The sequence below is a fragment of the Monodon monoceros genome, unplaced genomic scaffold (assembly GCF_005190385.1).
Source record: "Monodon monoceros isolate NGI ecotype Baffin Bay Population unplaced genomic scaffold, NGI_Narwhal_1 Super_Scaffold_10, whole genome shotgun sequence".
Lineage (NCBI taxonomy): Eukaryota > Metazoa > Chordata > Mammalia > Artiodactyla > Monodontidae > Monodon > Monodon monoceros.
Window position 1 is genome coordinate 30,536,188 of NW_021703766.1, and position 13,609 is coordinate 30,549,796.

Here is a 13,609-nt window from a genome sequence, read left to right on the forward strand (position 1 = left end):
AGGACAGGGACAAATTTGCTAAAGACTTAGGAAATATTTTTGAATAGCAGTGACCCTACAGATGTGGGGAGAGTAAAAAAAAAGGGGGGGGGAACCTAGGATGACACTGTGATATCTAGCTTAGGCAGCTGGATGAAGGCTAACATCATCACTTGAAATTCAAGGTACAGAAATAACTAGAAGACAATATGAGCCATTCTGCTTTGGGTATATTGAGTTTGTTGTGCCTAGGGGATATCTAGATAGAGGGCTCAGCAAGCCACTAGATGTGTGGGTCTGGAATTGAGGAAAGAAATCTGAATTAAAAATAGAAATATGAGCGTCTTCAGAATATTGATAGTAACAGAAGTCATAAAAGGGGTTGTGATCACTAATCATTAGAGAAATGCAAATCAAAACTGCAATGAGGTACCGCCTCACACCGGTCAGAATGGCCATGATTTAAAAGTCTACAGATAGGGCTTCCCTAGTGGCGCAGTGGTTGAGAGTCCGCCTGCCGATGCAGGGGGCACAGGTTCGTGCCCCAGTCCGGGAAGATCCCACATGCCGCAGAGCGGCTGGGCCACTGAGCCATGGCCGCTGAGCCTGCGCGTCCGGAGCCTGTGCTCCACAACGGGAGAGGCCACAACAGTGAGAGGCCCGCGTCCTGCAAAAAAAAAAAAAAAAAGTCTACAGATAACAAACACTGGAGAGGGTGTGGAGAAAAGGGACCCCGTGTACACTGTTGGTGGGAATGTATGTTGGTGCAGCCACTATGGAAAATAGTATGGAGGTTCCTCACAAAACTAAAAACAGAACTACCATATGATCCAGCAGTCCCACTCCTGGGCATATACCTGGACAAAACTATAATTCAAAAAGATACCTGCACCCCTATGTTCATAGCAGCACTGTTCACAATAGCCAAAACATGGAAACAACCTAAATGTCCATCAACAGATGAATGGATAGAGAGGATGTGGTACATATATACGATGGAATACTACTCAGCCATAAAAAAGGATGAAATAATGCCACTTGCAGCAACATGGATGCAACTAGAGAATATCACACTAAGTGAAGTTAAGTCTGAAAGAGAAAGACAAATACCATATGATATCACGTACACCTGGAGTCTAAAATATGACACAAATTAACCTATCTAAAAAACAGAAACAGACTCACAGACGTAGAGAACAGATTTGTGGTTGCCGAGGGGGAGAGGGAGAAGGATGGACTGGGAGTTAGGGGTTAGTGGATGCAAACTATTACATTTAGAATGGATAACCAACAAGGTCCTAATGTGTAGCCCAAGAAGCTATATCCAGTCTCCTGGGATAAATCATAATGGAAAAGAATATTTTAAAAAGAATGTATATATGTGTATAACTGAGTCACTTTTCTGTACAGCATAAATTAGCACAACATTGTAAATCAGCTATATTTCAAATAAATAAAAGGGGATGTGATTACTCATGAGAATATGTAGACTAAAAAGAGGATAAAAACAGAACCCCAGCAAACTAGCAGAGAAAGAGAAACCCTTAAAGAGTAAGAGAGGTAGGGGCTTCCCTGGTGGCGCAGTGGTTGAGAGTCCGCCTGCCGATGCAGGGGACACGGGTTTGTGCCCCGGTCCGGGAAGATCCTACATGCCATGGAGCGGCTGGTCCCGTGAGCCATGGCCGCTGAGCCTGCGCATCCGGAGCCTGTGCTCTGCAACGGGAGAGGCCACAGCAGTGAGAGGCCCGCGTACCGCAAAAAAAAAAAAAAAAAAAAAAAGAAGAATAAGAGAGGTAGGAGGAGAAGCAGGGCAGACGAGGACATGAAAGCTCACAAAAGTTCACAAAAGAGGATGTGGTCATCAGTGTCAATTAAGCAAAGAACTCAAATAACACAAGGACCATTCAATCTAGAAACTGGTTAGTTATTGGTGACCTTTTCTAGAGTAGTTTCACGAGAAAAATAAGGCAGATGCTTTTTGCAGGAAGTTGAAGAGTGTCTGTTAGATGAGGAATTGGAGACACAAGTATACATTACTCTTTCTAGAAAGTTGGATGTAACATGGCGGGGGAAATGTGTATCTAGAAGGAGATACATCTTTTTATTTATTTTTTATTGAAATATAGTTGATTTATATTATTAGTTTCAGGTGCACAGAATAGTCATTCAGTATTTTTATAGATTATACTCCATTATAAGTTATTACAAGATAATGGCTGTAATTCACTGTGCTATACAATATCCTTGTTGTTTATCTATTTTATATATAGTAGTTTGTTAATCCTGTACTCCTAATTTGTCCCTCCTCTTCCTTCTCCCCTTTGGTAACCACAAGTTTGTTTTCTATATCTGTGAGTCTATTTCTGTTTTACTTGTACATCCATTTGTATCGTTTTTAGATTCCACATATAAGTGATATCACACACTACGTGCTTTCTCTGACTTACTTCACTAAGTATAATATTCTCTGGGTCCATCCACGTTGCTGCAAATGGCAGCATTTCATTCTTTTTTATGGTTGAGTAATATTCCATTATGTATTACACCACATCTTCTTTATCCATTCATCTGTTGATGGGCACTTGGGTTGCTTCCATGTCTTGGCTATCATAAATAGTGCTGCTGTGAACGTTGGGGTACGTGTATCTTTTTGAATTAGTGTTTTCATTTTTTCTGGGTATATACCCAGGAATGGAATTGCTGGATTATATGGTAGTTTTATTTTTAATTTTTTGAGGAACCTTCATACTGTTTTCCACAGTGGCTGAACCAGTTTATATTTCCACTGACAGTGCACAAGTGTTCCCTTTTCTCCATATCCTCTCCAACATTTGTTGTTTGTAGACTTTTTGATGACAGTCATTCCAACAGGTGTGAGGTGGGATCTCATTGTGAATTTCACTTGCATTTCTCTAATAATTAGCAATGTTGAGCATCTTTTCATGTGCCTGTCAGCCATCTGTATGTCTTCTTTGGAGAAATGTCTGTTCAGGTCTTCTGCCCATTTTTCGATTGAGTTTTTTGGTTTTCTGATATTGGGTTGTATGAGGTGTTTATGTATTTTGGATATTAACCCGTTGTCGGTCGCATCATTTGCAAATATTTTCTCCCATTCACTAGGTTGTCTTTTCATTTTGTCAATAGTTTCCTTTGCTGTGCAAAAGCTTTTAAGTTTAATTAGGTCCAGTTTGTTTAGTTTTGCTTTTACTTCTTGCCTTAGGAGACAGATCTAAAAAAAATATTGCTACAACTCATGTCAAAGAGTGTTCTGCCTGTGTTCTCTTCTAGGAGTTTATGGTTTCATGTCTTACATTTATGTCTTTAAACCATTTTGAGTTTATTTTTCTATATGGTGTGAGGGAATGTTCTAATCTAGAAAGATATATATCTTTTTTAAAAGCAGCTTCTTAGAAATGTAATGAACACATTTTAAATTGCACTTTTTTTTTTTTTTTTTTTTTTTTGCGGTACGCGGGCCTCTCACTGTTGTGGCCTCTCCCGCTGCGGAGCACAGGCTCCGGACGCGCAGGCTCAGCGGCCATGGCTCACGGGCCCAGCCGCTCCGCGGCATGTGGTATCTTCCCGGACCGGGGCACGAACCCGTGTCCCCTGCATCAGCAGGTGTTCTCAACCACTGCGCCACCAGGGAAGCCCTTAAATTACACTATTAAAGTACACAATTTGGTGAGTTTGGGCCTATGTATACACCTGTGAAACCATCACTATAATCAAGATAATAAACATATCCATCATTCCGCAAAAGTAGAAAAATATATATTTTAGTAAGCTGAAGGGAAGGAGCTAGTAGAAAGAGAAATTGACTTTATAGGAGAGAAGATAATAGAGCAGAGGCAAAGGAGCAGTGAAATCTAAATATTTACCTCAGCTGTTCATTCAAGGGCCTTTTTTTTTTCTTTTTCTGTTTCCCTGGTATAACCTGTATTACCACTTAAGTTGTAATTTTTTTAATAAGTGATGTCAAAATAAATGATAGATTTCTTTATAATACAGTATCATTTACAGAAAAACAGTGTAGTCATAGAATTTAAGATTGAGACTATACACCAAAAGCACTCAGACTTCCTACCACTTCAAAAGCCAGTTTGTATCTTTATATGTCAATACTTTAAAACCTCTAAACTGTGTGTCTTCTCTTGCAGCCCAATTAAAAGATATTGCCTATGGCACCAAGCAGTACAAATTTAAACCAGAAATCACGCCAGATGACTCCGTTGATGAGTTTGATGAAACCATTCACTTAGAACGAGGCGAAAACCTATTTGAAATCCATATCAACAAAGTAACCTTTTCTTCTGAAGTGTTACAGGCATCTGGAGATAAAGAGCCTGTCACCTTCTGTACCTTTGCTTTCTATGATTTTGAACTACAGACAACTCCCATAGTGCGGGGCCTTCACCCAGAATATAACTTTACTTCTCAATATCTCGTTCATGTTAATGACTTATTCTTACAATACATTCAGAAAAATACTATAACTCTTGAGGTCCACCAGGCTTACAGCACAGATTATGAAACAATCGCGGCATGTCAATTGAGATTCCATGAAATTCTAGAAAAAAGCGGTCGAATATTTTGCACAGCAAGTTTGGTTGGTGAGTACAATCTTATAAACTTTGGCTGTTTGAAGCACTGACTGGTTTATACATTAATATGGTGTTCCACATTAGTATCTTCTCTCTCAGATTGAAGGTGCCTTTAGGGTAAGGACAGCATTCTGATATAGCTGCCCACAGTTGATTGGACTCTCTTAAATGTCACTAATAATGTCAGTACAATGGCTATTAATTTTTTAAAGCTTATTAGTGCAAATGCTTATTTACCATGTTGATATCCTTGTTTGATTAAACATTAATTGTAGTACTTTTTTTTCTTTTTTTTTTCTTTTTTTTTTTTTTTTGCGGTGCGCAGGCCTCTCACTGTTGCGGCCTCTCCCTTTGCGGAGCACAGGCTCCGGACGCGCAGGCTCAGTGGCCGTGGCTCACGGGCGCAGCCGCTCCGCGGCATGTGGGATCTTCCCGGACCGGGCACGAACCCGCGTCCCCCGCATCGGCAGGTGGACTCTCAACCACTGCGCCACCAGGGAAGCCCAATTGTAGTACATTTATCAAAGTTTTTAAGGAGCTTATCATGTTATCACTGTTACTAAGCACTGGGAATACAGTGATCAGTGGTAAATAAGACAGAGCCCCTACCTTCATGTAGCTTACCTTCTAGAGGGGAAGATGGGCCATAAAAAATATATACATATCATTAGATATGAAGAAAAATTATCAGAGCAAGAGGCTAAAGAGAGAGATGGAAGGTTGCTAATTCAGATAAGGGCTTCCCTACGGGGTGTCATTGGTAAAGACCTGAATAAAGATCCACGTCAGGATCCAGGGGAAGAATGCTTCCAGCAGAGGAAACAGCAAGTATTGTACAAAGGCCTGAGGGAGGAACAAACCTGCCATGTTGGAGGAACAGCAAGGAGGCCAGTGGCTAGAGCAGAGATGAGACTAAAGCAATAGGCAGGGACCAGATCTCACTGTAGAGCCTTGTGGGTCATGGTGAGGTGTTTGGACTTTTTTTTCCTCTGAGTGATGCAAGTCATTGGGTGGTTTTGAGGAGAGAAGTAACGTGATCACACATAGGTTTTAGAAAAATCACCCTGGGTGCTGTGGGAAGAACAGTCTGTATGGGCCAAGCAAGAAAATAGGACCATTATCAGGCTATTGCATTAATCTGTGGAAAGATGTTGGTGGCTTGTATTACGATGGTAATGAAAGTAGTGATAAGAATTGGTTATATTCAGTGTATATTTGATTAACTCTTCCTTAAAAGCATGCTCATCAATTGAATGTAGAGTAATGAGGGAAGCAAAGGAGGCGAGAATTTCTGGTGTGAACAACCAGGACAATGATGAGGCCATTTATCGAGGTAGACCTGAGCAAGGAACAAATTTGAGGAAAAAAGCTAAGAATTGTGTTTGAACAGGTTAAGATTGACCTGCCTATTAGACAGCCAAGTGGAAATGTCACCTAAACAGTTGGATGTACTAGTCTGAAGGTCAGAGATTGAAATATAAAAGCAGGATTCATTAGCATACAGAATATATTTTAAGCCTTGGGCCTAGATAATTTCACATAGAGAGTGAGTATACATAAAGAAGAGAAGGTGACCAAGGACTGAGCCTTGGGAGACTCCAAAATTTAGAGTTCAGGAAGAAGAGGAAGAGCCAGCAAAGGAAACCAAGGAGTGGCCAGTGAGGTGGGAGACAAACCAAGAGTATACAGTATCCTAGAGGCCAAGTGAAGAAACCTTTTCAAGAAGAAAGGAGGGTGCATAATAGCCAGGTCATGGCAGCAACCTAAATGCCCATTGACAGACGAATGGATAAAGATATGGCACATATGTACAATGGAATACTACTCAGCCATAAAAAGAAACGAAATTGGGTCATTTGTAGAGATGTGGATGGACCTAGAGACTGTCCCACAGAGTGAAGTAAGTCAGAAAGAGAAAAACAAATATCGTATATTAATGCATGTATGCGGAATCTAGAAAAATGGTGCGGATGAACTGGTTTGCAAGGCAGAAATAGAGACACAGATGTAGAGAACAAACGTATGGACACCAAGGGGGGAAAGCGGGGGTGGTGGTGGGATGAACTGGACGATTGGGATTGACATGTATACACTGATGTGTATGAAATAGATAACTAATGAGAACCTGCTGTATAGGAAATAAATAAAATAAAATTCAATAAATACATAAATTTAAAAAAGGAAAACTTTTTTAAGTGACCAAGGAAAAAAGGAAGGAGGGTGACTTAGGTTCTGGGGAGGGATTTTATTTTATTGATTGCATAGGTGATATAGTCACATGGTTCAGAAGAACTTGCCCTCAAAAAACTTAGTGTGGGGCTTCCCTGGTGGTGCAGTGGTTGAGAGTCCGCCTGCCGATGCGGGGGACGCGGGTTTGTGCCCCAGTCCTGGAAGATCCCACATGCCTCGGAGCGGCTGGGCCCGTGAGCCATGGCCGCTGAGCCTGCGCGTCTGGAGCCTGTGCTCCGCAACGGGAGAGGCCGCAACAGTGAGAGGCCCGCGTACCGCAAAAAAAAAAAAAACTTAGTGTGGTGGAGAAGTAGACTGGTGAACTGCCGATTGTGCCAAAGCAGTCAGTGCCCTAATGAGGACACCTTTCTTCGTTTCTGCAAAGGAACTATAGAGCTCTTAAGTCTCCTGGGAGCCCTAGAGGAAATCGTCAGAGAGGAAGAAAGAGAAAGAGCTGCCTGAGTTAGAAGGCGTACTACAACTACAACCCCAGCAAGAGGGTGTGCAGGGCAGACATGCGAGGGTATATTACATACGGTATAGATTTGGCATAGCTATGGTGTTTTTCCCTATACTTACGGCATGGTAGGAAAATGGGAAGGTGCCAAAGATTTCTCGAAAGTTGAATTCATATTCCATTCATAATTTTGAGGTTTCATTTTGTATCTGTCAGACTACATTGAGTGCAACTTGTTAAAAAATAAAAAGTAGCATCAGAAAGAATCGTGGAGTATTTGACTCAATGTTTAGATTTTTCTTTATATTTTAGAAAGATTGAAATAGTATAAACCGGGCTACCTCAAACATAGTTTGACATAGTTTTTTAATAATATTTAATGTACGGTGGAACTCGTACTTGCAGAAGTAACTTTATTTTCTTTATCTCTCTTATTTGCCAATCACACATCATTTGTGCAAGTCATATATTATTTTACTCAGTATAAAATTTATAGTTTTAATGTATAATACCATTGATGTATTTTTTACTGGTATATATTTTGATTTATGGGACTATTTTAACAGTGAGTTATGTATTGGTTTGTAGGAACTAAAGGAGACATCCCCAATTTTGGCACAGTAGAATACTGGTTCCGATTAAGAGTTCCCATGGATCAAGCAATTCGACTTTATCGAGAACGGGCAAAGGCTTTGGGATATATAACATCAAATTTTAAGGGGCCAGAGCAAATGCAATGGGTAAGCTTGTTTGACTTTACGACCCTTTTATGACACAGAAATTTTACAGTATTTCTTTATATTATCATGCTTTAAACCGAAATCATTTTCTTTCACAGCCATCAAGTGGCTTTTTTTAACTTTTTATTTTGAAATAATCATAGACTTACAGGAAGTAGCAAAAATAGTACAGAGGTCCCGTGTAGCCTTCACCCAGCTTCTCCCAATTATAATATTTTATGTAACTATAGTGTAGTATCAAAACCAGGAAATTGATATTGGTACAGTACTATTAACTAGGCTACAGACTTTATCCAGATTTTGCAAGTTTTTACATGCACTTATGTGCGCATGCCATGTGTACGACTACTTGTGTGTGTGTGTGTGTGTGTGTGTGTGTAGGAAGAAGCAGAGCTCAATGCAGTTTTATCATGTGTATATAATCATGTAACTACCACCACAGTCAAGATACAGAATTGCTCTTTTACCACGAAGGAACTCCCTTGTGCTATCCAGGACAGTTTCGAAAAAGAGAATTGCAATACGATTATTACACATCAAGTGACTTTCGTTACAATTTCCACTGTTAAGGAAATGGATAGCTATTATTGAGCTTTCATTTATTCTCCTTTTTTCCAACTGTTTCCAACTTCTTCCAAGCCGTTTAAGAAACTTTTAGGTTTCTGAAATGCAGAGTAAAATATAAAATGAATATTCTTTTCCTGAGAATTAGAAGTATGAATGCAATTCCTCAGAGCAGCATTTTCCAAACTATGTTTCATGGCGTCTTAATAGCCATATTTCCAAAAGAATTCCATGATCCAGTAAATGCAGAAAACACTGAATTTAGAAGAATTCAATAGGATCCTTGACTTCAGGGCTTCTCATGTATACCGTGAATCTCAAGAGGAAGCATAAAGTATACACTTATGTTAAGTAACAAAGGGTTAGAATATAGTAGAAACATTTTGGAATGTCTGTTCAAGTCATGATTCTCTTTTTTCATTTGGACCTGCCGTCTTCTAATCCGTGGGGCTGGGCCCCCAGTGGCCAGCTTTACGTTTGGTGATCCTGTTCTCTCCCACTCCACCCAATTATGACTAATGATTCAGGAATATCCACCTGCCCCCAGCTGAGCGAATCAGATTCTGCTTTCTGAGATCAAGAGAAAGCAAGACTCCCCATGCCTGGAACATGTAAAGTTGGGAGCTGTGGGACAGCCATCTGCTACCATGCTAAATGGCAAAGGAAAGAAAATGGGACTGGAAGGAGAATAATGAACAAGCATACAGAGAAAAATGGAAACTAGATGGAGAGTAAATTCCTGTAGTTTTCCAGTCCCATTACCTTCCTTAGATACAACCACATTTCTGCTATACAGTTCTATGAAATAACCCTGTAGCCTTATATAAAAGTCTCTTTTCATTGTATTTGCTGGGTGGAATTAGTTTCCATAACTTTCAATTAAAAGAACCATGACTAATATAACATTGATTCCGAAACTTAAAGAATGGCACCCGTTTCCCAGAGATCATCCTTCTGGACTAGTATTCTTCAGAACACACTTTGGGAAACACTGTTATGGAAAAGGGAATTAGAGATAGAGAAACCACATGATTTATTAATTTTTGTGGTTTAAAGAGTTTTAGACTCCCAGTTTATGGGTTGAATGAGTCATTTACTGTTGGAATTTCAGCTTTTGTGGGTAGACTCGGGGGGAGAAACGGAGGGGGTACTTTCTAAGTCTTTCCACTCAGTCTTCTATAGCTGGATGCAAACGAGCCCTGGGAAAGCAGTGTTGTGATTCCCTTCTCAGATTTCCCCTCTCCACACCACCAGATGTCTCCACCAAGGAGATTATGACTTCAGTTCTGTTTTCCTTCTCCAGTAAACTTCTCTAGAAACAAAAGTTCCAGATGTCCAATCCAGATTCAAAAATGCAGTGAAAGAGGGGTCCCTGTATGGAAGGTAGAGAATTACCTAACACCACAAGGCACTGCAACACTACATTCTTTGTCCCAGATCACATCAGCTATGGAAGGCTTAGCAGTTAGTCAATGCAGGTGTTTGCTAGAATACTTGTGCACTGACTGTCTGAATAATAGTCCCAAAAAGGGCCATAGAGTAGTTTCTGACCCTGCCTGACAACTCCCTTTGCTCATCTCTCTTCTGAAATGTCCTTCCAATCCAAGGTTTTACCCCTCCAATGTTTATCTCTCACTCTGTTTTCTTGTTCCTTGGCCTCAGGTATCTGCTCCCCCAGATCACATTGGTTCAGGATGAGGCCCAACCCAAATATAACAAAATCATCTCTGTGGGTGGGTACCATCAAATTCATTGGTTTCTCATTTAAGAATGCGATATGATCAGAATAACTGGAATGGTTGAAGGAGTAGCTCCTTTTTTTTTTAAAGACATATTTATTCAGCATCATGATCAGACTGTTACATTTAGCAATCAACAGCATGGGTGCAAAAAAATCTACATTAAAACCCTTTGTTGGGGGGCTTCCCTGGTGGCGCAGTGGTTGGGAGTCCGCCTGCTGATGCAGGGGACACAGGTTTGTGCCCCGGTATGGGAAGATCCCACATGCCGCGGAGCGGCTGGGCCCGTGGGCCATGGCCGCTGGGCCTGCGCGTACGGAGCCTGTGCTCCACAGTGGGAGAGGCCACAGCAGTGAGAGGCCCACATACCGCAAAAAAAACCCTTTGTTGGAATGCTTTACACTTTCCACAGAACAGAAACTAAAAGAACCTGTTATACCATTAGTCACAAATACAGTCCCCGAGTTTTTTTGCCCATACACATGAGTATTGTCTAAAACATGTCGTCTTTGTAGCATCTAGGCCCTGCCACCACTTTGCTTGGCTGAGTTCACAAATCTGTTGTAACCTGTAGCTTCCTTGTCACTTCTCTGGCTCTCCTCTCCTGCTAAGCTTTGTTTCCTGGCAGTAATGAAAACCTCCTGCCACTGCCGTAGCTCCTGCTGCTGCTGGAACCACCACAGCCACCTTGGTTTCGTGGTTTGGCAAAGTATTGGCCTCCACCACCATAGGGGCCAGAACTTCTGCCTCCAAAGTTTCCTCCTTTCATGGGCCCAATATTTGAAGATTGATTGTTGTAACTGCCAAAATCATCATAGCTTCCATCACCTCCAAAATGGCTTCAATCGTTACCAAACCCATTATAGCCATCCCCACTGCCACCATATCCATCACCACCGCGGCTGCCACCAAAGCCAGCTCGGCCACTGAAATTTCCTCCACGACCAAAGGTGTCATTCCCACCAAAACCCCCTCCACGACCACCACCAAACTTTCCAGAACCACGTCGACCTCTTTGGCTGGATGAAGCACCAGCCATCTGTTGCTTAGGTAGGGCTTTCCTTACTTCACAGTTGTGGCCATTCACAGTGTGGTATTTCTGAATGACAGTCTTGTCTACGGAGTCATGGTCATCAAAGGTTATGAAAGCAAAGCCTCTCTTTTTGCCACTGCCTCGGTCAGTCATGACTTCAGTCACTTCAGTTTTCCCGTACTGCTCAAAATAATCTCTTAGGTGATGTTCTTCAGTGTCTTCTTTAATGCCACCAACAAAAATCTTTTTCACAGTTAAGTGGGCACCAGGTCTTTGAGAATCTTCTCTTGAGACGGCCCTCTTTGGTTCCCCAACTCTTCCATCCACCTTGTGTGGCCTTGCCTTCATGGCCGCATCCACCTCCTCCACAGTGGCATATGTGACAACCCCGAAGCCTCTGGAGCACCTGGTGTTTGGATCCCTCATTACCACACAGTCTGTGAGCGCTCCCCATTGCTCACAATGGCTCCTCAGACTGTCATCGGTTGTTTCAAAGCTCAAACCTCCGATGAAGAGCTTCTGCAGCTGTTCAGGCTCTTTGGGAGACTCTGACTTAGACATGACGGCAGTGGAGGGGAGAGACATCAACGATGCTTACCTGGCAGCGTCCACGGGCAGAAATGAAGGAGTAGCTCTTAATAAAATTGTGAACTAGGGGACATTTGTCTTGGACCTAACTGCTCACTTTACCTGTTAATTATTAAATAGAATTAAAGAACATCAGATTAACTATTTTCTTGGCTTTATTTGGTTTTAACAGCAATCTCTACATGTATGCTCAGTCTTCTATATTTGCTGCTAATAGCATCCGTACATACGTTCTAGAGAGTATTGGTTTTAAATAAGAGTCGAGTCTTTTACTGAGAAATTCACTTTGAAGTGAAAATCTGCAGCTTTCTGTCCATCTACAAAATTATTTTGTTTGGGGGTTGGCAGCTGTTGTTTACTTTTCACTGTATTATTACTATGATATAAATATGTATGTTTTTCCAGTTAAGTCAGCAAGCACCCAAAACTGCTCAGCTCGGTTCTACTGATTCCACAGATGGCAACTTAAATGAACTTCATGTTACAGTAAGATGCTGCAGCCGCCTGCAGTCCCGAGCAAGCCACCTTCAGCCACACCCATATGTTGTGTACAAGTTTTCTGACTTTGCAGACCATGACACAGCCATCATTCCCTGTAGCAGTGATCCACAGTTTGATGATCATATGTGTTTCCCAGTGCCAATGAATATGGATTTGGATCGATACCTTAAGTCAGAGTCTCTGAGTTTTTATGTGTTTGATGATAGTGATACCCAGGAGGATATTTACATAGGAAAAGTCAATGTGCCTCTGATTTCATTGGCACATGACAGGTGTATTTCAGGTAAGCCTATTTCTTGAATCCACGAAATTGTTTAAAAAAAAAAACGCCACCTAAATTATACCTCAGTGTTATGGATATGATCTGTTTGTAACAATCTTCCTAGCCTTCTCAGATAATCTTAAACTTTGGGCCCATAATATTATATTGTTTTAGTTATTTTCTTAGTAGTTGTTCCAGGGATTACAGTATGCACCTCAGCTTGCCACAGTCAAACTTAATGCTAATAACTCCGTTAAAATTTAGAAAATCTGCTCCAGTATAATTCCATTCCCTCCCCCCTCCTCTGTGATATTGTTGTCATATATATGTACATAGTATGCCTGTATATGTTATAAACTCAACAGTACAATGTTATAATTATTGCTTTATATAACTTTGTCCTTTAAGAGAAGGGAGAATATATATAATTATAGGAGACTTTTAAAAACTTACATATTTACCATCTCTGGTATTCTTTATTTCCTCATTTGGATTTCAGTTACTGTCTGGTGTCATTTTCTTACTCCAAATAGCTCTATTTCCTCCCCCTCTTTTGTGTTATTATTTCATATATTTTTTAATCTTTACATGTTATAAGTCCAGGATTATAATTTTATAATTATTGTTTTATGCAGTTGTTTTTTAAATCAGTTAAGAGGAAAAACATATTTATACTGTGTTTTATAATTACCTATGTAATTACCTTTATTCACATCTGTTCCTTCATGTTGATTTGAGTAACCATCTGGTGTCACTTGCTTTTAGCCTGAAGAAACTCTTTCAATATGTCTTGTAAGTCAGGTCTGCTGGCAATGAATTCACTTAATCATTGTTATTTGGGAATGTCTTTATATTTTAGCTTTTATTTTCTGAAGGGTAGTGTTGCTGGATATCATATTCTTAGTTGTCAGGT

General features: G+C 40.7%; 2 protein-coding genes across 4 annotated transcripts in view; one reads left to right on the forward strand and one right to left on the reverse strand.

Annotated features, from left to right (window-relative positions):
• RPGRIP1L (RPGRIP1 like) overlaps window positions 1-13,609 on the forward strand; it is a 99,133-nt gene that overhangs the window by 44,150 nt on the left and 41,374 nt on the right. For all 3 annotated transcript variants that reach the window (XR_003792197.1, XM_029213539.1, XM_029213538.1), the window contains exons 15-17: window positions 4,140-4,592; window positions 7,858-8,009; window positions 12,339-12,717. Coding sequence is in view for 2 of the 3 variants with exons in the window: in XM_029213539.1 (XP_029069372.1) it covers window positions 4,140-4,592; window positions 7,858-8,009; window positions 12,339-12,717 (984 nt within the window). In the remaining variant the exon portion in view is untranslated. The remainder of the gene's footprint in view (window positions 1-4,139; window positions 4,593-7,857; window positions 8,010-12,338; window positions 12,718-13,609) is intronic.
• Window positions 10,920-11,906, reverse strand: LOC114885036 (heterogeneous nuclear ribonucleoprotein A1-like). Its single transcript, XM_029204313.1, is given in 1 exon segment — window positions 10,920-11,906. A coding segment is annotated over 1 exon segment (987 nt).